The following is a 26,503-nucleotide window of genomic DNA, read 5'->3' as shown; positions in this document are numbered from 1 at the left end:
CAACTGGGTACAGTCCGGCCCCCCCTAGAGTACACTGGCCCTTTCTTTAGAAAGTTTGAAGACCCCTGATGTACATAAATAAAAAAACGGAATGGGTTCCCCCTCCAAGAGCATAGCAGGCCCTTTGGTCTGGTATGGATTTTAAGGGGAACCCCAACGCCGAAAAAACGGCCATACCAGACCCTTATCCGAGCATGGAGCCCGGTCGGTCAGGGCGCCCCCCTGCACCAAAGCACCCACCCACCTCGTTGAGGGCATGCGGCCTGGTACGGGGGGAGGGCGCTCACTCGTCCCCACCCCCTTTCCTGACCGGCCGGGCTGTGTGCTCGGATAAGGGTCTGGTATGGATTTTGGTAGGGAACCCCCTTACGCCGTTTTCTCGGCGTAGGGGGTTCCCCTTAAAATCCATACCAGAACGAAAAGGGCCTGCTTTGCTCTTGGAGGGGGAACCCATGACGTTTTTTTTATTAAAATCTGGCGTGGAGTTCCCCTTCAAGATCATCAGAGCACAAGTCGCATGCCCAAGTCGGATCATGCAAGACGGCGATGCGACTTCAGTGATATTCAATGGGCTGAAGTAGGATCAAAGTCGGACAAAAGTCGTACAGGGAGCATCTTCAAAGTCGGACCGACTTGTGTCGGACCAGTTAAGACGCCTCCCATAGGGAAACATTGATTTTCACCCGTCATGCGACATGAGCTCCCGATGTCGGAGCGTTTGTTGCACTAATGTGAACCCGGCATGATGGGAGACAGAGACAGAGCATTGTCACCCTATAGCAGAAAGTGTTATAAGCTAAAAAAAAAACGAATGCAGCCCCCACACATCTACGAATTGCTAAGCTGCAATATATTAAATTTTTGGGTTCGGATACACTGTAACCTGCACAAAGAAAGGATTATTTTTTAGTGTGAAAACATGGAATAGGGGCGCCCCCCCATCTGGGTAACTGTAGATTGTTATTAGAAAAATCATATTGGATCAAGAAATGGTTTCTAAGAATAAAAATGACCTGTTATGACCTCTAATTGTGACATTCGAACCTCCGCTGCAGTCTACCTGCTAATCATTGCCCATTAGTGATGCCAATCTCTACTGCCTATCAGTGCCCATCAGTAATGCCTATCATTGCCGCTTAGTGCCCAGCAATGCCCATCATTGCCCATCAGTGATGCCAATCATTGCCACCTATCAGTGCCCTTTAGTAATGCCTATCATTGCCGCTTATCAGTTCATCAGTGATGCCAATCATTGCCCAGTGATGCCAATCAGTGCCGCTTATCAGTGTCCATCAGTGATGCCTATCAATGCCTCCTTATCAGAGGAAGGAGAAAAATTACTTATTTACAAAATGTTATAACAGAAATTAAGAAAAACTTATTTTTTTCATTTGTTTAGCAAAAAAAAAAAAAAAAAAATCCACCAAAATAAAGCTCTATGGGCCAGATTTTCAGAGACGTACGTCGGCGTATCAGTAGATACGCTGTTGTAAGTCCGAATCTGCGCCGTCGTAAATTTAAGCGTATTCTGGAAACCAGATACGCTTACATTAGGCTAAGATACAAGCGGCGTAAGTCTCCTACGCCGTCGTATCTTAGGGTGCATATTTACGCTGGCCGCTAGGTGGCGCTTCCGTTGAGTTCGGCGTAGAATATGCAAATGACTAGATGCGCCGATTCACGAACGTACGTGCGCCCGTCGCAATTAGTTACGCCGTTTACGTTAGAGATACACCGGCGTAAAGATAATGCTGGTCTCTAGGTGGCGCATCCCATGCAAAGTATGGACGTCGGAACAAGCGTATCTTTTTACGTTGTTTGCGTAAGTCGTACGCAAATAGGGCTGTGCGTAAATCACGATCACGTCACAGGCATTGAGCCGACGTATCTTTGGGCGTAAAAACAACGTGATACTGAGCACGCGCGTGCGCATTCGCCGTTCGTTCGGCCATGCATCTACATGGGGTCAAGCCTCATTTAAATACAACACGCCCCCTTCCAGCCTACATTGAATTACACGTGCTTACGCCGGCCCATTTACGCTACGCCGCCGTAACTTAGGAGGCAAGTGCTTTGTGAATACAGCACTTGCCTCTCTAAGTTGCGGCGGCGTAGCGTAAATACGGTACGCTACGCCCACGCAACGTAGATCGGCCGTACGTGAATCAAGGCCAATATGCCTCAAGAAAATAATAAAAATGTCATACGGGTAAAGTATTGCATGATCGCGCAATTGTCATTCAAAGTGCAACAGCGCTGGAAGCTGAAAATTGTCCTGGGCCGGGGGGGGGAGGGGGTTAATAGCGCCTGATTGCACAGAATATAACTGGTTATTACATTTATTTATCATTAAATCCTCAGATTCTCGATGGCGGAGTATCGGATATAAACTTTTCTGGTTTTATAGGATTTTATATCTTCCTGTGGATGAGGGTTGTGAGAATGTCAATTTATAAGGATTTTATGTCTAGGAGTTGAACTCGGTGGGCAGATGGTCTTTTTATTTTTCAACCTGACCGGCCATGTATGGAACTATACAATTCTCGGACTCATTAACCTCCAACAATGGCGGCACCTGAGGACGGCCGGGAGTTCCTAATGGAGTCCAGAGACACAACATTCATCGGAGGCGACTTCGGGGAAAAGGAGGCCAGAAAAAGACACAAAAGGCGATTTATTTTTTTCCATAGGAACTTTTTAAACTTTCAGACCTCCTGTTATGACCTCTAATTGTGACATCCGATCCTCCGCTGGACTCCTATTCACACACAGCAGTCTACCTGCTATTCATGGCATCCTAATTTAATGGACCCCCCCAGTGTGGTCGCTTCCTGTCCCATCAACTAATCACTTCCCAGACACTGGTAGGAAACCACAAATGCTACATCAGAGGGAATAACAGAGACCCCATCAGAGATCTGCTAGAGAGGATGCAGAAATGTATATTGATACATTTCACGGGTTACAATAGTACGTTAAAATGTCTAAAAATATATGGATTTTGCCCCGAAATACTGGATTTCATCACCAGGTGGCGCTGCAGATTTCTACAGAAAAAAAAAATCAAAGATAAAAGAAGAATATGGAAAATCAAAGACCTCTATATGATAAGTACAGACCAGCCCTGTTACACACGGGCATAGGAGTGCGCAGCCTATTGCATTAGCGTGTGCACCCTAAAGCCCCAACACACATGTGTTTGGCATAATTACCTGCCTCTTCCCCACTCTCCATCCTGAAACAATTGGAGGAAGGGGGGGGGGACCCTGGCAACAGAGGGAAGGGAAACAGGGACCCACTAACAGGCCAGGTTTTATGTATTACCTTGAGGAGATGCAGACTAGAATACAGCAATCACCGAGCAGCAAATGAGATCACCTGTGATGTATTTCAGTTATCTTGCAAACCTGGCCTGTTAGTGGGTACCAGTGGCGTCACTAGGGTTTGTGTCACCCGGTGCGGTAAAACATGGTGTCACCCCCCCTCTGTCTAGGCTGCCCAGCACAGGCACGGGGCGCACCCCAATCCAGACCCTGTATATGATAGTATAGGGCAGTATAGTGGCAGGTTAGGGTAGTATAGAGTGGTAAAGTGGCAGGTTGGTGTAGTGGGGTGGTATATGACAGGTTAAAGGGGTGGTTCCCCCTTAAAAACAACTTTTTTTTATTCCACTGGCCCCCCACATTACAATCGAATTAAGGCTATTATTTTTTTTTTGCTGCTGTACATACCTTGATACAGCATCTTCACCCGTGCATCCGGGTTGCGAGTCCCGCGGGAGTGGGCGTTCCTCACATGTGTTTGATTGATGTTTTTCCCAAAAACGAGCTCTCCCCCCCGTCGCGTAAGCCGCGTCACGATTGGCGAAAGGAGCCGAACGGCTATGCGCATGCGCAGTATAGCGCCGACTCGCCGTTCGGCTCCTTTCGCCAACCGTGACGCGGCTGACGCGACAGGGGGGAGCTCGTTTTTCCGAAAAATGTCAATCAAACACATGTGAGGAACGCCCACTCCCGCGGGACTCGCAACCCGGATGCACGGGTGAAGATGCTGTATCAAGGTATGTACAGCAGCAAAAAAAAAATAATAGCCTTAATTCGATTGTAATGTGGGGGGCCAGTGGAATAAAAAAAAGTTGTTTTTAAGGGGGAACCACCGCTTTAAGGTTGTATAGGGCATGTTGGGGTGATATAGGGTAGTTTGGGGTGGTATAGGGCAAGTTAGGGTTGCATAGGGCAGGTTGGGGTGGTATAGGGCAAGTTAGGGTGGTATAGGGCAAGTTAGGGTGGTACAGGGCAGGTTGGGGTGGTATAGTGCAAGTTAGGGTGGCATAGGGCAAGTTGGGATGGCATGGAAAAGGTTGGGGTGGTACAGGGCAAGTTAGGGTGGCATAGGGCATATTGGGGTGGTACAGGGCAAGTTAGGGTGGCACAGGGCAAGTTGGGGTGGCATGGGAAAGTTTGGGGTGGTACAGGGCAGGCTGGGGTGGTACAGGGCAGGCTGTGGTGGCACAGGGCAGGCTGGGGTGATACAGGGCAGGCTGGGGTGATACAGGGCTGTTTGGGGGGGTACAGGGCAGGCTGGGGTGGTATAGGGCTGTTTGGGGTGGTACAGGGCAGGCTGGGGTGGTACAGGGCAGGCTGGGGTGGTACAGGGCAGGCTGGGTGATACAGGGCAGGCTGGGTGATACAGGGCAGGCTGAGGTGGCACAGAGCAGGCTGGGATTGCACAGGGCAGGCTGGGCATGTCAGCTAAAAAAAATATATAATATATATAAACGGGATGGTGTCACCCCTCTAGCGGGTGTCACCCAGTGCGGACCGCACCCCCCTAGCAACGCCTCTGGTGGGTCCTGAGGACAGGAGTCGGGAACCTCTGCTCCGGGTAAGCCGGTTTCCTCCCACACTCCGAAGACACGCTGGTAGTTTAACCTCTTCACGACCACGCTGTAGTTGAATGATGGCTACTGCGCAGTCGCACATTTCCGGGGGGGGGGGGGGGGGGGGCGTCTATGGATGTCCTCTCGCTTCCCGGGCGCGAATCAGTGGGGATCTGCGATCGCGGTGTCCTTCACAGCGGCTCTTTATCATGGGACCAGCTGTGCCCAATCATCACAGTGTACACAGGATTTGCTGGGATGATGGCGGCCCTCGCCTCAAGCCGACAGTGTGTGAGGAGAGCCAGCAATCCACACAGGGGACCACTATAGTGATAATCAGGGCACTGATCATTCCTGTCCTGATGATCAGTGCAGCCCCAACAGTGCCCATTAGTGACACCAAATACTGCCTATCAGTGCCCAGTGATGCTAATCATTAGCACCTATCAGTGCCAATAAAGTGATGCTCATCATTGCCACCCATCAGTTAAGTCAATCATTGCCACCCATCAGTGCCCATCAGTGATGCCAATCATTGCCACCTATCAGTGCCCATCAGTAATGCCAATCATTGCTGCCTGTGTCCATTAGTGATGCCAATCATTGCTGCCTATCAGTGCGCATCAGTGATGCCAATCATTGCCACCTATCAGTGCCCATTAGAGATGCCAATTATTGCCACCTATCAGTGTCCATCAGCAATGCCTATCATTGCCGCCTATCAGTGCCCATCAGTAATGCCAATAATTGCTGCCTATCAGTGTCCATTAGTGATGCCAATCGATGCTACCAATCAGTGCGCAGTGATGCCAATCATTGCCACCTATCAGTGCCCATTAGTGATGCCAATCGTTGTCACCTATCGGTGTCCATCAGCGATGCCTATCATTGCCGCCAATCATTGCCACATATGAGTGCCCATTAGTGATGCCAATCATTACTGTCCATTAGTGCCCATCAGTAATGCCTATCATTGGCACTTAGTGCTCAGTGATGCCCGATCATTGCCCATCAGTGATGCCAATCATTGCTGCCTATCAGTGTCCATCAGTAATGCCAATCATTACTGCTTATCAGTGCGCATCAGTGATGCCTATCATTGACGCCTATCAGTGACGCCAATCATTGCCACTTATGAGTGCCCATTAGTGATGCCAATAATTACTGCCTACCAGTGCCCATCAGTGATGCCCATCATTGCTGCCTATCAGTGACGCCAATCATTGCCACCTATGAGTGCCCATCAGTAATGCCAATCATTGCCACCCATCAGTGCCCATCAGTAATGCCAATCATTGCCACCTATCAGTGCCCATCAGTAATGCCAATCATTGCCACCTATCAGTGCCCATCGGTAATGCCTATCATTGCCGCTTATCAGTTCATCAGTGATGCCAATCATTGCCCAGTGATGCCAATCAGTGCAGCTTATCAGTGTCCATTAGTGATGCCTATCAATGCCTGCTTATCAGAGGACATCAGTGAAGGAGAACAATTACTTATTTACACAATTTTATAAACAAAAATCAAGATTTTATTTATTTTTTTCAAAATTGTGGGTCTTTTTTCATTTGTTTAGCACAAAATTCCACCAAAAGAAAGCTCCACATGTCTCAAGAAAATAATAAAAATGTCATACGGGTACAGTGTTGCATGACCGCGCAATTGTCATTCAAAGTGCAACAGCGCTGGAAGCTGAAAATTGGCCTGGGCCGGAAAGGGGGGGTCGAAGTGCCCGTTAGGCAAGTGGTTAATTGGCCCTAGTATGTGTATGTATGATTGTGAGTTATGGGCCTTAGATTGTAAGCTCCTCGAGGGCGGGGACTGATGTGAGAGTACAATATATATATATATTATGTAAAGAGCCGTGTAAATTGACAGCGCTATATAAGACCCTGTAATAAATAAAATAAATATAGAACAGAATCATTAGATGAGAGGCTACAGTCCTGCTTGGGAGCCCAAGGCCTAATTATTCTTTGTATTGAATGACATTATTATTATTATTATTATTCTTCTTATAGAGGATTTATATAAAGCCAGAATAATATTTACCCAATTTTAACTTCCCGGTGGAAAAGTCTCATTTATCGCCAAACCCACAAACCATTCACAGACCAATACTGGAAATATTCCTTTTATTTGGGAAGGTCGATGCTCATTATATACATATATATAAAATTCTGTACATTTGTAAAAATACAAAATAAAGGCTTCTTTATAAGTTATTTGTAGAAAATCAAATCTAAAAAGTTTTGAGCACAAACTTCTATTGCTTTTAACAATATAAAAATACAAGTGGCATAGAATACCGATACAGTCCGTGTACAGAAGAGCGTACAGCTCATAAAAGGCTGTGGATCCACAGCAAAAGTTTCACATCGAAGAGGAAGCCCCCTTAATGTAGCACCCCCTACAGGACACACGAGACGCAGACATCCATATACAACGTAGACATAGAAAAACGGCAGACATTGGATCCCTTGAGGCTCTCCAGCTATTTTGGAATGACAAAAGCCAGTTGGAGAATCCAGGATCTCCAAACCAGCTGGAGATTCCTGGATTTAAAATTACAGGTGGATAACTCAGGATCCATGAGACAGCTGGAGAACCCAGGATCTCCAAAACAGTTGAAGGACAGGATCCTTGAATCATTTGGTGAACTAAAATTTGCAGAACCCAAGATCCAAACTATAGTTGGAGAACCTAGAATCCCTGAACTGGTTGGAGAACCTAGGATCCAAACTACAGTTGGAGAACCTGGGATCCCTGAACCAGTTGTAGAACCTAGGATCCAAACTACAGTTGGAGAACCTGGGATCCCTGAACCGGTTGGAGAACCTAGGATCTCTGAACCAGTCGGAGAACCTAGGATCTCTGAACCAGTTGGAGAACCTAGGAACCCTGAACCGGTTGGAGAACCCAAAATCCCTGAACCAGTTGGAGAACCTAGGATCCAACTACAGTTGGAGAACCTGGGATCCCTTTACCAGTTGGCGAACCCAGGATCCTTGAATCATTTGGAGAACCCAAGATCCTTGAATCAGTGGGACAACCCAGCATCCAAACTAAAGTTGTAGAACCCAAGATCCAAACTAAAGTTGGAGAACCTAGGATCCCTGAACCAGTTGGAGAACCTATATCCAAACTACAGTTGGAGAACCTGAGATCCCCTGAACCAGTCGGAGAACCTAGGATCTCTGAACCAGTCGGAGAACCTAGGATCTCTGAACCAGTCGGAGAACCTAGGATCTCTGAACCAGTCGGAGAACCTAGGATCTCTGAACCAGTCGGAGAACCTAGGATTCAAACTACAGTTGAAGAACCCAGGATCCTTGAATCAGTGGGACAACCCAGGATCCAAACTAAAGTTGTAGAACCCAAGATCCAAACTATAGTTGGAGAAAGTAGTATCCCTGAACCGGTTGGAGAACCTAGGATCCAAACTACAGTGGATGAACCTAGGATCCCTGGACCAATTGAAGAACTCAAAATCCCTGGACCAGTGGGAGAACCTGGGATCGAAACTGAAGATGGAGAAGCCAAGTTCGATATTGATGTTGGAGAACCCAGGATCCCTACACCAGTAGAAGACATTAGGATCCCACAATAGCTGGAGATCCCAGAATCCTATCTATACTTTCACTCTAGCAGACAGAAGGGAGCACATCACCGAGACACCTCTCCAATTCCTTAATAACATTTATATATATATTTTTTACAACATTGCAAAGTCTTTGTGGATTAATAAATGGACCCTTTAGGAGACCGTGATCTCATCCTCTGGGTCCACATCAGAGTCCGACTCCGACAAGTCTGAGTTTTTGCTGTGGCTGCTGGAGTGATAAGGTGAGGAGGGAAGTCGCGTTTCCACCTCTAGGTGGAGCTCTGTGCGCTGATAAGGCAGGAGGCCGTCATCCTCTCCTTTTAAGGTCTTCTTTCGCACATCGCTGAGGTCGGGGTTGGGGTTAAACTTGGTGGGCAGAGTCTGCTCTCTGCACCCACCGGCCGACAAAAGTTCCCTCTCTTTGGAGTTCCTCCATTTCATCCTTCTGTTCTGGAACCAAATTTTCACCTTAAAAGAAGAAAAAGGAAAAGTCAGTCTGGGAGTTGTAGGTCAGTCCTGCAGATTAGAGCTGGGAGAATTGGGGGATCAATAATAACCCTTTATTATCAATTTAAAAAAATATTAGTAAATACTCCCAGTAATGAGCAGGCAAGTTCTCTACGGGCCTTCAGAATGACCCTGGGGGTAGAGTTGGCCATGGATAATGGTTGGGCACATGCAACCCAACTGAATAAAGAGCGCTCAGAATTTAGCTTTAGTCATAATTTGGGGTGTCCGATCACTATCCCCTCCCCTCCCCCCCTCCCCATTAGGCCACATTTTATTTGCGAGTGGTCCTTGAGCTCTTACCACCTGCATTTCATAGACAGAGTGTCAACTGGCCAACAGCCCCCTACATTTTTAGGACCCTAAAGATCTTACTTAATAAATCCCTTACACCCGTTGAGGCTCCACCCCTCCCCCCCATTGACAATTAAATAAATAATTCGGACTGCTCACCTGAGAGTCCTTAAGGCCCAGTTTGCCGGCCAGCTTCTTCCTGTCCGGCTTGCTGATGTACTTCTGTTTCTGGAACATTTTCTCCAGAGCTTTGCGCTGGACGTCGGAGAAGACGGCTCTCCGGAGCATCCCCCTGCGGGGCTTTCCACGAGCTGCCAGGGGCCACGAGAACGTTCCCGGCATGGGGATTACCGAAGAAGCTGGAGAAAGGAAAAAAAAAAAAAAAAAAGTACGTTACTTGGAGGGTTCTAGTCAGAAGAAAAACCATGACGACATATAAAAGATTTGTGCGGTTGGGTATTTCTTGGGGTTATGGCGAGCTCCAGAAGTCCCTTCAACCTGCAGATGATAATAACCAATCGATCAGCAGTATATGGGCGGGGGGGGGGGGGTATGTTGGCTTTGCAGCTGGTCCACAAGTCAACTAGCAAACCCAAACATACCGGCAGGAGGTAGCAGAAATTGGGGGGGAGGGGTATGTTGGCTTTGCAGCTGGTCCACAAGTCAACTAGCAAACCCAAACATACCGGCAGGAGGTAGCAGAACATGGGGGGGGGGGGGTTATGTTGGCTTTGCAGCTGGTCCACAAGCAAACCCAAACATACCGGCAGGAGGTAGCAGATTCTAATGCAATTGTAGGCGTTGGCTTTTCCGCCAAAAGATGATGAGCGACATTGCGGCCAATTGAAGTCAATCAGAAGCCACCATTTTTGGTTTTGGAGAGAGTGATGAAGGGTTAGAAGCCCCGTCCATTTTTTTATTTTATTTTTTTGAGGTCAGTGGGGTTGAACGGAACAGGAAGAAGCTGTCCAGCAAACTGTCCCTCAAGCGAGTGCCCAGAATGTGATAAGGATATGTAATATAACCACCCAGGTGTATTCTTAGGTAATGCAGATCTGAGAGACAAATCAATACACAGAGAACACTTTGCTTTGTGTATCGATTGATGTCGGGTTTATTTGAATTGTTTTATACATTCTCTTACAGAATGGATTCCAAAATTTGGCGCGACCCTACATAGAAACCAACCAGCTTCCAGGTTTTATTGTCCAAGCTTAAAGCGGTGTTTCACCCTAAAAAACAAGTTTCTATGATAACATCAAGCATACTAGCGCGAGCTACAGTATGCCTTTCTTTTTTTTTTTTGCGCCGTACTCACAGTTTACTGGCGTAATGAAGTTTCAGACTCCCCACAGGGAATGGGCGTTCCTATGCACAGGGAAGATGATTGACGGCCGGCTATGTCGCGTCACGCTTCCCGAAGATAGCCGAAATAGGACTTGCCTCTTCACGGCGCTATACGGTGCCTGCGCACAGACATCGGAGCTGACTGCGCAGGCGCCGTGAAGAGGCAAGTCCTATTTTGGCCATCTTCGGGAAGCGTGGCGCGCCATAGCCGGCCGTCAATCATCTTCCCTGTGCATAGGAACGCCCATTCCCCGCGGGGAGTCTGAAACTTCATTACGGTGGTAAACTGTGAGTACGGCGCCAAAAAATAAAAGAAAGGCATACTGTAGCTCGCGCTAGTATGCTTGATGTTATCATAGAAACTTCATTACGGCGGTAAACTGTGAGTACGGTGCCAAAAAATAAAATAAAGGCGTACTGTAGATCGCGCTAGTATGCTTGATGGCATGCTAGGAAAAAAAAAATGTTTTTTTAGGGTGAACCCCCGGTTTTAAGTTAGAGGCCGATTGGCTCCCATGCAGAGCTGCGCCAGATTTTTCACTCTCGCGGTTTTAGTAAAGTGCCCTCTGGGTCGATCCCTCCCCGGTTTGTCCTGGTCACCATCGGCCAGCGGTATGAAGATCGCGGTAAACCCAAAAACTCAGAGTTGTCACCAGAACAGGAATAGAGGGGAAACCTTCCAAAATACATCTACCCCTTAAAGCCGGTGCGCGACTTTGTGGATCTTTTGCAACCGGCCTCCGCCTAGAACTGAAGGGAGCTCATCTCCGGGGCAGAGGCTCTCCAGGAATGCGGAGCAGATAATAGCTGAGCTAATTAGAACTCTGCCTGGCCCTGGATGGAGGAGGAGGGGGGAGGGGGGGCTCCTCTATAGAGAACAGAGCTTCTAATGAAGCGTGCTCGGTAATTGTCTTGTAATGAAGTAGCAGAGAAAAGGCCGGGGACAGGCAGCTAAAGCCTAAATACCCAGAGGGGACAATGGAGTGACACTTTCCAACTAAACAGCCGAGTATATGGAGAGGCCATCAGCTGAATACAGATGATGGAGAGGGGAGGAGGGGGGGGGGGGTCATTCACTGCGGCCGCCATTGGGTTCTATTAGAACGCTCGGCCACTGCCTGAGATGAGGAGAAGTGCGATTTTCACAGCAACAAGTGTTCTGGTGATACATTGTTATAACGCTCCTTGTAATAAAGTAACATAACAATGTAACATTATAACATTAGAAACAATGTAACATTATAACAATATAACAATGTAACACTAGAGCTCTAAACGTATACTGAAGTGCAACAGCATGGGGGGGGGGGGGGCTAAAATGTTACAAGGAGTGTTATAAACTTACAATGTATCAGAGACCTGGAATGTTGTAAGTTTTTACACAAAGAGAAGGATCTTTATTTTATCTATGCAACTGTCATTTTCAAATCTTGTTGGACTCAACTGTCACTTTAAGAAATAAATAAAGTCCCTCGTCCTGCTTTACTTATTTTTATGTATTTGTGTTTGTTTTATCCATGTGACTTCCCATTCTAAATCTCATTGGACACAAATGTCACTTTTTTTTTTTTTTTTTTAATCCGGAACCTCATCCTGGTTTATTTATTTTAATTTATTCTCGTTTGTTTTATCCATGTGACTGTCGTTTCCAAATCTGGTTGGATTCAACTGTCAATTTAAATTAAACCCCTCGTCCTGCTTTACTTGTTTTTATTTATCCTCGTTTGTTTTAACTATATGAATGTCATTTCCAGATCTGGACACAACTGTCACGCCATGCTTTCCATACATTGACATCGGTCCTTGCCTTTAGTCTCGGTTTACCCTGCTGCACCTTGAAAGTTTCAAGTCGCATGATCAGTCGCAACCCCATTAACGTTCTAATTGGTGCGACTCAAGGGGGCTTTCACACTGGAGCGGTGCGCTAGCAGGACCGCTCCAAAAGTCCTGCTAGCAGCATCTTTGGAGCGGTGCGTTTACTGCACCTCCACCGCTCCTGCCCATTGAAAGCAATGGGAAACCGCGGCTAAAACAGCGGCGATTTACCGCCACTGCACCTCCCCAGTGTGAAAGGGGCCTTAGTGAAGCCGCAATGAAGTCAAGCAGGATGTCGGCTGTCAAAGTCGCGCAACTTTGAAGCCGCGTAGATGTGAACCGGCACTTAAAAAGAGATCCCACAGTTACAATGTTGCATAAAATATGGAAGCCGCACAAAATACAGCATTCTCCAGTTTTAGTAAATCACCCCCCACTGACAGGAATCGATCCTCTATATCAGTGTTTATCAACTCCAGTCCCCAAGATGCCCCCTACAGGTCATGTTTTCAGGCTTTCCATTATTGTGCACAGGTGACTTGATGAGTTTCACTGCCTTAGTAATTACCACAGCCATTTTATCTGAGGGAAATCCTGAAAACATGACCTGTAGGGGCATTTATTTTTTATATTTATTTTTACATTTATTTTTTATATTTACATTTATTTTTTATATTTACATTTATTTTTTATATTTATTTTTAGATTAATTTTTTATATTTACATTTACATTTATTTTTTATATTTACATTTACATTTATTTTATACATTTATTTTTACATTTATTTTTTATATTTATTTTTACATTTTTTATATTTACATTTATTTTTTATATTTACATTTATTTTTTATATTTATTTTTATATTTACATTTACTTTTTATATTTATTTTTACATTTATTTTTTATATTTACATTTATTTTTTATATTTACATTTATTTTTTATATTTACATTTATTTTTTATATTTATTTTTATATTTACATTTACTTTTTATATTTATTTTTACATTTATTTTTTATATTTATATGTATATTTATTTTTAGATTTAACATTTTTTTCAGCTTTTTCTGTTTCTTTAGTGTGAGGTTCCCCTTCGTGGCGAAGGAAGGAATTCATCATCGCGTTTCTTCCCCTCTACTTGCCCGACGCTATCGCTGCCCTGATTGGACGCAGGAGAGCGCTACGCGTAGAGGTGGCGTCTCCGCCATCCATCACTCTCTAATTGGAACGGGTGACATTCGCTGCGCCGATTTCTGGGCCGCCGCCGCCTGCGGACACCTCTCACAAGGAGAAGCGCAGGGGGGGCTTGTAAAAAATAGGGCGCCGCTGGCTGACCCCGGACTCTGAATGAGCCGGCTTGGCTGGTGAGTGTCGATCACGGCTCTGTGTGTGGCAGGGATGGAGGCAAGCTAGCCGATTGGTCACGCTGCTCCCGAGCATTGTCAGAGCTCGCTGGCTCTGTGGGAAAAAAGCCGGCCCATGAACGGGGGGCCGCAGGGGCTCCCTGTGAGAGAAGGAGGGGGGGGGAGGAACGCCTCAGATTTTCAGCCTGACAAGTCGGGCTAATTTGTGGAGCAGGGGAGAGCTGTACAATGTCAGCAGTCACTGCCAGGGATCAATGGGGCTTCAAATTAGCGAGACCGATTCTGCAACGTGGGGGGGCAACTGAGAAATGAGGGGTGGGGGGGGGGGGGCAAGGAGGCACGAGACACGGAGAGCTTCCAAGGAGGCACTTACCTGGGAAGTAGGAGGATCTGAGGAACGGCTGGAAGGAGGCGTCAAAGTACGGCAGAGAGAAGGTGGTCTTTGGGGGGGCTGCGGAGAGCAACGTCTGCGAGGAATCTGCGAAGACAAACCAAAACGTAAGCGACCCGGAGGGACAAAAAGACAAAAAGAGGCGGAAAAACGTCGGGACCCTCGGGACCCCAATTTTATTATTTTCCATGAAAATACAACTTTAGAAGTGGAGCCGCGGCGAGGAACGGACGGGTTCACACGGACACCGGGAATTCTACAAACGCAACCGTGCGCCAACGCATTCCCGACACCCCAGCCTTAGAGGTCATGCTGAAATCCCATAATGCACCATTGTAGCCAGGGCAAGGTCACCTAGGACCCAGGGCGAACATGCCAAATGCCCCCCCCCCCCCCCGAAGACATATGAGCATTATGTGCCAGCGAAAATCCCCCCCTCTCTTCTCACACCAACACCCCCCTCAATCGGAAGTACCCCCCCAATCATCCCTACTAGCACAAATCCCCCCCCCCTTCAAAAAAAATCCCCTACTAACTCAAGATCTTCTCTCCTCACCCCTTCCATCACAAGTACCCCCCCTCAATCATCCTTACTAGCACAAATCCCCCCCAAAGAAAAAAATCCCCCTCCTAGCATGAATCCTCACTTCTTACTCCAAATCCCCCCTTCCAGCACAAATAACCCCCAATCATCCCTACTAGCCCAAAGAAAATCCTCCTTCTAGCACACAATACTCCCCTCCTCACTCCAATGCCCTACTTCCATCACAAGTACCCCCCCCCACAATCATCCCTACTAGCAGAAATCCACCCCCCCCCCAAAAAAAATTCCCCTCCTAGCACAAGATCCTCTCTTCTCACTCTAATGCCCCCCCCTTCCATCACAAGTACCCCCCCCCCAATCACCCCTACTAGCACAAATCCCCCCCCCCCCACAAAGAAAATATTTCCCATCTACTTTTAGAGCACAAATGCCCCCCCCCCCCCCTAGCACAATTCTTCTCCCCCCCAAAATCAACACTCAAACCCAAATTTGCCTTCCTAGAACGATTCTCACCCCTGACATAACCCCCCCCCCCCCCAATTCCCCTTCTCAGCCCAAACCCCCCCCCCCAATCTTCTCGTGGTGCCCCTCCACCTCACATGATACTACAGTGCCCAGGGCAGCCGTTCCCCTTTGCCCACCCCTTCTTGTAGCTTCTTAATGGGACCAATGGGATGGTTATATGCCAGCCCAGGGTTTGGCTTTGCCATTCAGAACTGCGGCTGCCAACAGAGTGCCTACTGATTTAAATGGCACCCCCCCCCCCCCCACGTGATTATTAAGAGGACTGTGTTCTATCTATCTATCTATCTATCTATCTATCTATAAAAAATACACCCCAAGATAAGGATCCTCAGGTTCACAGTGACAGGTATTTTTCAGCCAAGGGCCAATCAGATTAAAAAACGATGGTCACATGACGGAATTGAAAGATCCTTATCCTTGTGCGCATGCGCGTTCCCCTAGCAGATTTAAAATATCAAAAATATATACAAAATGTTATATAAAATATATTCCTGATCCCATGATCCAATATATTCCTGATCCCATATATTCCTGATCCCATATATTCCTGATCCCATACATTCCTGATCCCATACATTCCTGATCCCATACATTCCTGATCCCATACATTCCTGATCCCATATATTCCTGATCCCATATATTCCTGATCCCATATATTCCTGATCCAATACATTCCTGATCCCATATATTCCTGATCCCAATATATTCCTGATCCCAATATATTCCTGATCCCAATATATTCCTGATCCCATATATTCCTGATCCCATATATTCCTGATCCAATATATTCCTGATCCCATATATTCCTGATCCAATATATTCCTGATCCAATATATTCCTGATCCCAATATATTCCTGATCCCATATATTCCTGATCCCATACATTCCTGATCCAATATATTCCTGATACCATATATTCCTGATCCCATATATTCCTGATCTAGCCTGAAAACACCCGGCTGTAAAATCAGGACAGTGCTAAAGTTTCTAGGAAGAGCGATAAAAAGTTTGGTGACATTTCCCGTCCCGATTCGCTACTTTTGCCCCATCATGTGACCAAGCGTTTGGCACAGTCACCCCATTATTGCCCCATGAGGTGTAATTAATGGACCCCCCCCCCGTACCCCCCAGGACATAAAAAGAGAGCCATGAGCCGCTCACCTGTTCTGGGCGTGGAGTTGGACAGGATGGCGTTGACGCCAAACTTCAGGAAGGCGGCGCCGTTGCCGCAGTTGGAGTTGTGCCTGGAGACCAGGAGCTCGGAGGTGTCCGCCAGGCTGTTGGGGGTCTCGGGGGTCGGAGGAGAGATGCTGGGAGGGGGGATAGCCCTGGGTAAGTATCCGGCGGAGGGTCGGGTGATCCTGAGGAGGTCCTCCACCAGGAAGCTGGAGTGGGTGGACAGGAGGCTCTGGGGCAGGGTGAGGGTCGGCGTGGGGCGCAGGAGGTTGGGGTAGACGGCCGTAGGCGCGAGGAGACTCGGGAACATCATCTTCCAAACTCCTTTCTGGCTAAAAGATGAACTTGTTGTTGTGAGTCTCTCTTCTTCTTCTTCTGTGGGATCTCTGCGCCGCTCCCCCGGAAGGTGCCTTTTATAGGGCCCGGGGGCTTCAGGTCCTTTCACATGTGACAGTTCCAACAATAGACCTTCAGCAAAATCCCCCACTTCACTTTCATTCATGGGGACCTCGGCCCTCCCTGATTGGTGCACAGGGGCAATTTATGATTGGATTAGGCCCCATAAGTAAGCAATCCACTGTGGGCCGGCAACAATGGACCTGTAGCCATAGACTGAGCATGCTGAACCCCCCCCACCCCCCCTCCTCTATAGCCGCCCAGCGGGGGTTTTGTTCTGCGCTAACACACGGGCTAATTAAATGCCTATTTAAGAAACTTTCCAATGACATCTCAGCCTCATAGAAGAGAAAAGGGATGATTTAAAGACACCACTAAATTTATTTGTTGCCCCCCCGCCGAGGTGAGAAAATAAATTTAATATTCATACCGGAGGAGACTGGGGGGGGCTCAGAGCCGGGTCAACGTCTCTCCGGCATAAAAAAAAAAACTGCGCCATTCCCATCGAAAATTCCAAAACGCCGGAGCAGCAAAAAAATAAAAAATCAATTATCCTCTATGGAGACTCCGAGTCACTCCGATCACCTGAATCTCCAAAAAAAAAAAAAAAAGTTCTGGAGCTTTTTTTTTTGTAGCTTTAATTGGGCAGATTTGCGTGCTTTTGGCGAGTTTTTTTTCCCACAAAACTTAATAAGAAGGCGCGACTTGCACTTTTTTCTTTTTTTTTGCGAGTTTTGTTTTGCCATTTCCTGCTCAAATAATAATAAAAAAAAAGATAGTAATTATTATTATTTAAAGCGTGATTTGGGCAATTTTGTGCGCTCGCGCGCATTTTTGTTGCAACTTCCTGCTCATAAAAAAAATTATGTTTGTTTTGCCATTTCCTGCTCAAATAATAATAAAAAAAAAAGATAGTAATTATTATTATTTAAAGCGCAATTTGGCCAATTTTGTGCACCGTTTTGATTCGATTTCATGCTTAAATAAAAAAAAAAATTTTGAAAAAAATAGTAATTATTAAAAGCGCGATTTCGGCAATTTTGTGCACCGTTGCGCGTTTGGATTCGATTTCATGCTTAAATATTTTTGGGGAAAAAAAAAAATTTGAAATTATTATGAAAAGCGCGAATAATAAAAATTTGAAAAACAAAATTGTAATTATTATTTAAAGCGCGATTTGGCCAATTCTGCGCATGTTTTGTTGCGATTCCCTGCTCAAAAAAAAATGTTCATTATTAAAAGCGCGTTTTGTTGCGATTTCCTGTTCAAATAATACAAAAAATGTTTTTTAAATTATTATTAAAAGCACGATTTGGGCAATTTTGTGCACTGTTGCGCATTTTGATTCTATTTCATGCTTAAAAAAAAAACATAGTAATTATTATTATTAAAAGCGTGATTTGGGCAATTTTGTGCACTTTCGCGCATTTTGTGGCGGTTTCCTGCTCAAAAATAAGTATTATATGTGCGTTTTGTTGCGATTTCCTGCTCAAATAATAAAAAAAAAATAGTAATTATTATTAAAAGTGCCATTTGGCCAATTTTGTGCATTGTCGCACGTTTTGTTGCGATTTCCTGCTCAAAAAAAATTGTAAATGATTAACAGCGCGATTTGGGCAATGTTGTGCACTGTCGCACGTTTTGTTGCGATTTCCTGCTCAAATAATAAAAAAAAAAATAGTTATTATTAAGCGCGACTTGGGCAATTTTGTTGCGCGTTTTGTTGTGATTTCCTGCTAAAAAAATAAATAAAAAAAATATTAAAAGCTCGATTTGGGCAATTTTGAGTGCCGTCATGCGTTTTGTTGCGATTTCCTACTAAAAAAAAAATATGGTATTTATTATTAAAAGCGTGATTTGGCCAATTCTGTGAATGTTTTGTTGCGATACCCTGCTAAAAAAAAAAAGTCGAGCATTTTGTTGCGGTTTCCTGCTTAAATAATAAAAAAAATAGTATTTATTAATAAAAGCGCGACTTGGGCAATTTTGTGCACTGTCACACGTTTTGTTATGATTTCCTGCTCGAAAAAAAATGGTGAATTATTAAATGCACGATTTGGGCAATTTTGAGTGCTGTCATGCGTTTTGTTGCGATTTCCTACTTAAATAAAATAAAGTAATTATTATTAAAAGCGCGATTTGGCCAATTTTGTGCACTGTTGCGTGTTTTGTTGCGATTTCCTGCTCAAATAATTTTTTTTTTTTTAAAATTGTATTTATTATTAAAAGCGCGATTTTGTGCGCTGTTGCACGTTTTGTTGCAATTTCCTGCTCAAAGAAAATAGTAATTAATAAAAGCGCGATTTGGCCGATTTGGCCGAAGTTAGTGCACTGTCATGTGTTTTGTAGCGATTTTAATAAAATATATAATATGCAATAATAATAATAATACAAAAAATTATAATTAAAATAAAACATTGAAAATCTTTATTAATAATAATAATACATTTTCTGTTAGGGTTAGGGGGTTTAATTATTATTATATCATTATTATTTTTTTATTTGTTGAAGGGTTATGGGGTTAAGCCTTAACCCCATAACCCTTCAACAAATTAAAAAAAAATAATAATAAAACATCCTAACATAATAACTATTATTTATATTAATAAAACATTTTTAATATTTTTTTTAAGATTAGGGGCTAATTATTATAATTTTTTATTATTATTACATATTATAAATGTATTTTATTATTTTTTAGTTATTTATTTTTGTTCGGGTGTTAACACTACTACTACTAATACTTATAATATTAAATGAATAAACACATTTTAAATAAATGTATAAATAAAAATAATCATGAATCAATAAATGAATACCCTGTAATAAGTATTTAACCCCTAACCTTAACCGTTAAGGTTAGGGGTTAAATACTTAATTATTACAGGGTATTCATTTATTGATTCATGATTATTTTTATTTATACATTTATTTAAAATGTGTTTATTCATTTAATATTATAAGTATTATAAGTATTAGTAGTAGTAGTAGTAGTGTTAACACCCGAACAAAAATAAATAACTAAAAAATAAGAAGAAAAATGTATAATATGTAATAATAATAAAAAATAATAATAATAATAATAATTAGCCCCTAATCTTAAAAAAAAAAAAAAAAATATCAGTATAAATAATAGTTATTATGTTAGGATGTTTATTATTATTTTTTTATTTGTTGAAGAATTAGGAGTTAAGGTTATGGGTTATTACAGAGTATTTATGATTATTTTTATTTGTGCAATCATTTTAAAATGTGTTTATTCATTTATTATTAGAAGTAGTAGTAGTATTAGCACCCTAACAAAAATAAAATAATAATAATAATAATAATAGTAGTAGTAACAACAACAACAACACAATCAAATATTAACCGAAAACCCAAAGAAAGAAATGGATGGTAATAATAATAATAATGATGATAATAATGATAATAATAATAATAATAATAATAATAATTTTATTATTATTATCATCAATAATAATAATAAAAAAAAAGAGAAATAAAAGATTAAAAAGCTGAAAAACCTAGCAGCAAATGATGCAAAATATAATCGTTTTCTCTACTGGCTAATAAAAACTGCGCCAAAAATGCTGTGTAAAAAAAAAAACGCATATTAAAAACTGCGCCAAAAATCTTGCATTACACGCGTAAAAAAAAGCTCAGGTGTGAATGCAGCTAGAAGGGGATTGAAGGAAATTTGAATGCTAGAATATCATTTTCAATATTTTTTAAATTTGCAGATTTTAAGCCCCATTCACCTCTGAGTGTGCAAAATCGCAAGCGTGAAAAACAAAACAAAAAGAAAAAGAAAAATTGCGTCACGCTTGCACTGCCATTCATTTGACACCCCAGACATGCATTTTCCCACGTGGAGAAACACGCAACAAACGCATGAGAATGGGCGAAGCTCAGCGCTTAGGTTCATATATGTGTAAGGCTCATTTGCACACGCATGCGCACAGATATAAGTAGCCCATTAGGCTGCTGTACCCGTGAGAAACGCGGGGAAAGAAGTTTCCACGAATTAAAGCCACCCCCTGCATGTCTGCTGAAGAGCGGCGCTTTACGTGTGCGGGTCGGGAACGTGCTTGATTATGCGCACATCTCCACCCCGCACACGCGTGAACCCAGATTTTGTGCGCCTTCGCAGCTTAGCGTTCTCTGAACGCATGCAAATTGCGCAACATTTCCAACGCATTAAAAAAAGTGCGTCGGCATTTATTGTTCCTGGTGCCTTGGACACGATTTTCCTGCCCCGTGTCAAAATACGCGCTTAAAAAAAAAAAAAAAAACACGTGAAACGCAACAGCCCGAAAAGGTAGAGGAGGTTCTACGACACGTTTGGGCTGCTCAATGTTTGTAGCACATGGGGGGGTGTCCTCAATTGTGCTCCTGCGTGTCACATTAACTACTTCAGCTCCAAAAGATTTACCCCCCCCCCCTTCATGACCAGGCCATTTTTTTTCCGCAATTCGGCACTGCGTCATTTTAACTGACAATTGCGCGGTCGTGCGACGTGGCTCCCAAACAAAAGTGACGTTCTTTTTTCCCCCCCACAAATATAGATTTCCTTTTGGTGGTATTCGATCGCCTCTTTGCGATTTTTATTTTTTTAACACATAGGGCTGTTAGAAACCACGGGGCCCCATACAACCACAGGGCCCCATACAGCCAACCTGACAGACCCCCCCGCCCCCCCCCCCCCAAAAAAAAAACAGTGCTACCTGGCGGAGGTCAGAAAGGAGCTGACTGTCCGATCGTATGCCATAGCAGAAGATCCTCCATGTACAGGGCTCCAATACTTTACAGAATTCAATTGCCCATTAACATTAAGTCCCCGCCCCTGAGGAACTATAATCTCTTTATCCCAGTCACACATTGTAGGAGGTGTATTGGACTTAAAGGGAACCTACCATGATCTGAAATATGTAGGCATAAAAAACTGATTGGAATCCATGCGTCTGGCACCTTGCATGTAGATCAGGGGGCCGGACGCATGGATAGGGGGTGGGGCCTAATGGACGGGGCCCCCACTGCCTAGCACACTAGATAGAGTGCTACGTGTAAAAAATCAGCAGCGGATCAAATACCCTTTCTCTTACTGTAGATACTCACAGCAACACTACTAGACCCACCCCAACAATAGGAGACCCCACCAGAAACCATAGATCCCCTGGGAATAACAGATACCCCCAACAACACTACTAGACCCACCCCCTAGCAAGAGGGTGTTAAACACAAAAAAAATCTGCCGCGTATCAAATACTTTTTCTCTTACTGTAGATACTCCCAACAACACTACTAGACCCACCCCAACAACTATAGATCCCCAGCAATAATAGATACCCCCAACAACACTACTAGACCCACCCCAAAAATAATAGCCCCACAGCAACCATAGATCCACCAGCAATAATAGATATCCCCAGCAAAACCATTAGACCCACCCCAACAATAATAATCCCCCCACCAGCAACCATAGATCCCCCAGCAATAATAGATACTCCAAACAAGAGGGTGTAACACGTAACAAAATCAGCAACTCGGTGTCGTCTGTAACACCCAAATCTTTATTGGCTACGTACTAAAACACATTGTTAACAAGCCAACGCGTTTCAGCTTTAACAGACTTTCTCATGGTGCTGTTACAGCCGAAACACGTTAGCTAGTTCTCACCAATGTGTTTTAGTACGTAGCCAATAAAGATTTGTAATTTTACAGACGACACAGAGTTCCTGGCTTAAATTTACCAGTGGCGGAAGGAGAATTGCCCCCCCCCCTTTCTATTTCCTGACATTTCCTCCAAACCGACTCAACATATTCATCACCGCTCTCTACATTTGCAAAAAAAAAAAGTTGATCCTGCCAGAAATCCTGTGAGCTCCTAACTTCCTGTGCTGCACATATTAGCCCCGCCCCAGGACTGCATACTTACCATGATGTTTGACACCTCCCCCATAGACGACACCTGGCACACCCACCTTCCAGGAGGTCCCACCCACTTTCTGGTTTGACCTACCCCAAAATATGCAAATCATCCCCTCAGAGAGATCCATTAGAGTCTGGATCCTGGGATACACATCTGGACAGGGGGCTAAAATGCGGGACTGTCCCCTCATTCTGGGACAGTTGGCATATATTGGACTATAGAACACCTCCCCCTATGTTAGAAAGAGGAGGGGGGGGATTCTGTAGTCCTGTCCTAGGGTGACAATGCTGCTCCACCATATATATATATATATATATATATTAGTACAGGGAATAAGTGTTGTTATCCTACGACAGAAGTAAAGAAAAAGCCTTGGGGAAAAAAAAAAAATTGAGCAGCAGTCTTCAAACTGTGGCCCGGGGGCCGGATGCGGCCCTTTGCTTGCCTTTATATGGCCCTTGGAGCAGTATTCCATCCACCGACACCAACAATGGGGCACCATTCCTCCCACTGACACCATCCAAAAGGGCACTATTTCTCCCGGTGACACCACCAATGGGCCATTATTCCTCCTGAAGACCCTAAAAGATGGGGCACTATTCTTGCCACTGACACCAACAATGGGCCACTATTTCTCCCACTGACACCAACAATGGCCCATCGTTTGTGTCAGTGGGAGGATAAATGGCCCATTGTTGGTGTCAGTGGGAGGAATGATGGCCCATCGTTGGTGTCTTCGGGAGAAATAATGGCCCAACGGCGGGCCACTATTTCTCCCGAAGACACCAACGATGGGCCATTATTCCTCCCACTGACACCAACGATGGGCCATTGTTTCTCCCAAAGACACCAACAGTGGGCCACTATTTCTTCTGAAGACACCAAGGATGGGCCATTATTTCTCCCAAAGACACCGATGGGCCACTATTCCTCCCCAAAGACACTAATGATGAGCCATCATTCCTCCCACTGACACCAACGATGGGCCATTATTTCTCCTGAAGAGACCGACGATGGGCCACTATTCCTTCTGAAGACACCAAGGATGGGCCATTATTTCTCCCAAAGACACCAACGATGGGCCACTATTCCTCCCCAAAGACACCAACGATGGGCCACTATTCCTCCCCAAAGACACTAAAGATGAGCCATCATTCCTCCCACTGACACCAACGATGGACCACTATTCCTCCCACTGACACCAACAATGGGGCACTATTCCTCCCTCTGACACCAATGATGGGCTATTTTTTCTCCCAAAGACACTAATGATGGGCCATTATTCCTTCCACTGACACCAACAGTGGGCCATTATTTCTCCCTAAGACACCAACGAAGGGCCATTATTTCTTCCACTGACACTAATGATGGGCTATTCATGCTTGCCTTTTATATAATAAACTGTCATTTTTAACCTTAAAAATGATGGGCCATTTTTCCTCCTTAAGACACCAACAATGGGCTATTATTTCTTTCACTGACACTAATGATGGGTCATTATTCCTCCCGAAGACACCAACGATGGGCCACTATTTCTCCCACTGATACCATTGTTTACCCCTTCTGGACGCCAGGACATTTTCTACTCCCACTGACTACAGTCCGGACCCTCTAAACCAGGGGTCTTGAATTAAAATTCAAGGAGGTCCGGTCACTAAAATTTTCTTTGGGCCGAGGTCCGAATCTCAAGTCCCCATTTTTCCCCATCACAGCGCCCCTTTATATCAGGTGCCCCCATCACAGCGCCCCTTTACATCAGGTGTCCCCATCACAGCACCCCTTTACATCAGGTGTCCCCATCACAGCACTCCTTTAAATCAGGGGTCCCCATCACAGCATCCCTTTAAATCAGGGGACCCCATCACAGTGCCCCTTTACATCAGGGGTCCCCATCACAGCACCTCTTTACATCAGGTGTCCCTATCACAGCACTCCTTTAAATCAGGGGTCCCCATCACAGCACTCCTTTAAATCAGGGGTCCCCATCACAGCACCTCTTTACATCAGGTGTCCCCATCACAGCATCCCTTTAAATCAGGGGTCCCCATCACAGCACCTCTTTACATCAGGTGTCCCTATCACAGCACTCCTTTAAATCAGGGGTCCCCATCACAGCACCTCTTTACATCAGGTGTCCCTATCACAGCACTCCTTTAAATCAGGGGACCCCATCACAGTGCCCCTTTACATCAGGGGTCCCCATCACAGCACTCCTTTACACCAGGTGTCCCCATCACAGTGCCCCTTTACATCAGGTGTCCCCATCACAGTGCCCCTTTACATCGGGTGTCCCCATCACAGCACCCCTTTACATCAGGTGTCCCCATCACAGCACCCCTTTACATCAGGTGTCCCCATCACAGCACCCCTTTACATCAGGTGTCCCCATCACAGCACCCCTTTACATCAGGTGTCCCCATCACAGTGCCCCTTTACATCAGGTGTCCCCATCACAGCACCCCTTTACATCAGGTGTCCCCATCACAGCACCCCTTTACATCAGGTGTCCCCATCACAGTGCCCCTTTACATCAGGTGTCCCCATCACAGCACCCCTTTACATCAGGTGTCCCCATCACAGCACCCCTTTACATCAGGTGTCCCCATCACAGCACCCCTTTACATCAGGTGTCCCCATCACAGAGCTCCTTTACATCAGGTGTCCCCATCACAGCACCCCTTTACATCAGGTGTCCCCATCACAGCACCCCTTTACATCAGGTGTCCCCATCACAGTGCCCCTTTACATCAGGTGTCCCCATCACAGCGCCCCTTTACATCAGGTGTCCATATCACAGTGCCCCTTTACATTAGGTGTCCCTATCACAGCACTCCTTTAAATCAGGGGTCCCCATCACAGTGCCCCTTTACATCAGGTGTCCATATCACAGCACTCCTTTAAATCAGAGGTCCCCATCACAGCACCCCTTTACATTAGGGGTCCCCATCACAGCGCTCATTTACATCAGGCATTCCCATCACAGAGCTCCTTTACATCAGGTGTCCCCATCACAGCACCCCTTTACATCAGGTGTCCCCATCACAGTGCCCCTTTACATCAGGTGTCCCCATCACAGTGCCCCTTTACATTAGGTGTCCCTATCACAGCACTCCTTTAAATCAGGGGTCCCCATCACAGTGCCCCTTTACATCAGGGGTCCCCATCACAGAGCTCCTTTACATCAGGTGTCCATATCACAGCACTCCTTTAAATCAGAGGTCCCCATCACAGCACCCCTTTACATTAGGGGTCCCCATCACAGCGCTCATTTACATCAGGCATTCCCATCAGAGTCCCTCTTTACATCAGCTGTCCCCATCAGAGTCCCCCTTAACATAAAATGTGCCCATCAGCGTGTCCCTTAACATAAAATAAGGGTCATACTGATGGGCACATTTTATGTTAAGGGACACTCTAATGGACAAGTTTTATGTTAAGGGACATCCTGATGGGCACATTTTATATGAAGGGGCACTCTGATGGGCACAAGAAAATGTGCCCCTTAACATAAAATCTGCCCATCAGAGTGCTCCTTAATACAAAAAGGGCCCATCAGTGTTGCTCTTAAAATAAAATATGCCAATCAGAGTGCTCCTTAACAATAAATGTTCCCATCAGCATGCCCCTTAACATAAAATAAGGGTCACGCTGATGGGCACCTTTTATGTTAAGGGGTACTCTGAGGGGCACATTTTATTTTAAGGGGCATGCTGATGGGTATATTTTT

At 45.0% G+C, this 26,503-nt stretch overlaps 1 protein-coding gene across 2 annotated transcripts; it reads right to left on the bottom strand.

Annotated features, from left to right (window-relative positions):
- Positions 1-7,720: 7,720 nt before the first annotated feature.
- DBX1 (developing brain homeobox 1) lies at positions 7,721-16,825 on the bottom strand. 2 transcript variants are annotated; one of them, XR_005744150.1, is made up of 5 exons: positions 16,437-16,825; positions 14,189-14,293; positions 9,447-9,646; positions 8,071-8,954; positions 7,721-7,747 (listed from the first exon to the last, which is right to left on the bottom strand). XR_005744150.1 is itself a non-coding variant. In XM_040327908.1 (4 exons), exons 1-4 carry the CDS (start codon positions 16,762-16,764, stop codon positions 8,640-8,642), a joined length of 948 nt encoding a protein of 315 aa, XP_040183842.1. In that variant the 5' UTR covers positions 16,765-16,825; the 3' UTR covers positions 7,758-8,639. The 2 variants fall into 2 exon arrangements, 1 of the variants encoding a protein (XP_040183842.1); XM_040327908.1 differs by lacking the exon at positions 7,721-7,747 and having other exon boundaries at positions 7,758-8,954.
- Between the last annotated feature and the right edge of the window lie 9,678 nt (positions 16,826-26,503).

This window comes from Rana temporaria, chromosome 11 (assembly GCF_905171775.1).
Source record: "Rana temporaria chromosome 11, aRanTem1.1, whole genome shotgun sequence".
NCBI lineage: Eukaryota > Metazoa > Chordata > Amphibia > Anura > Ranidae > Rana > Rana temporaria.
This window is presented reverse-complemented; position numbering and strand designations above follow the sequence as displayed.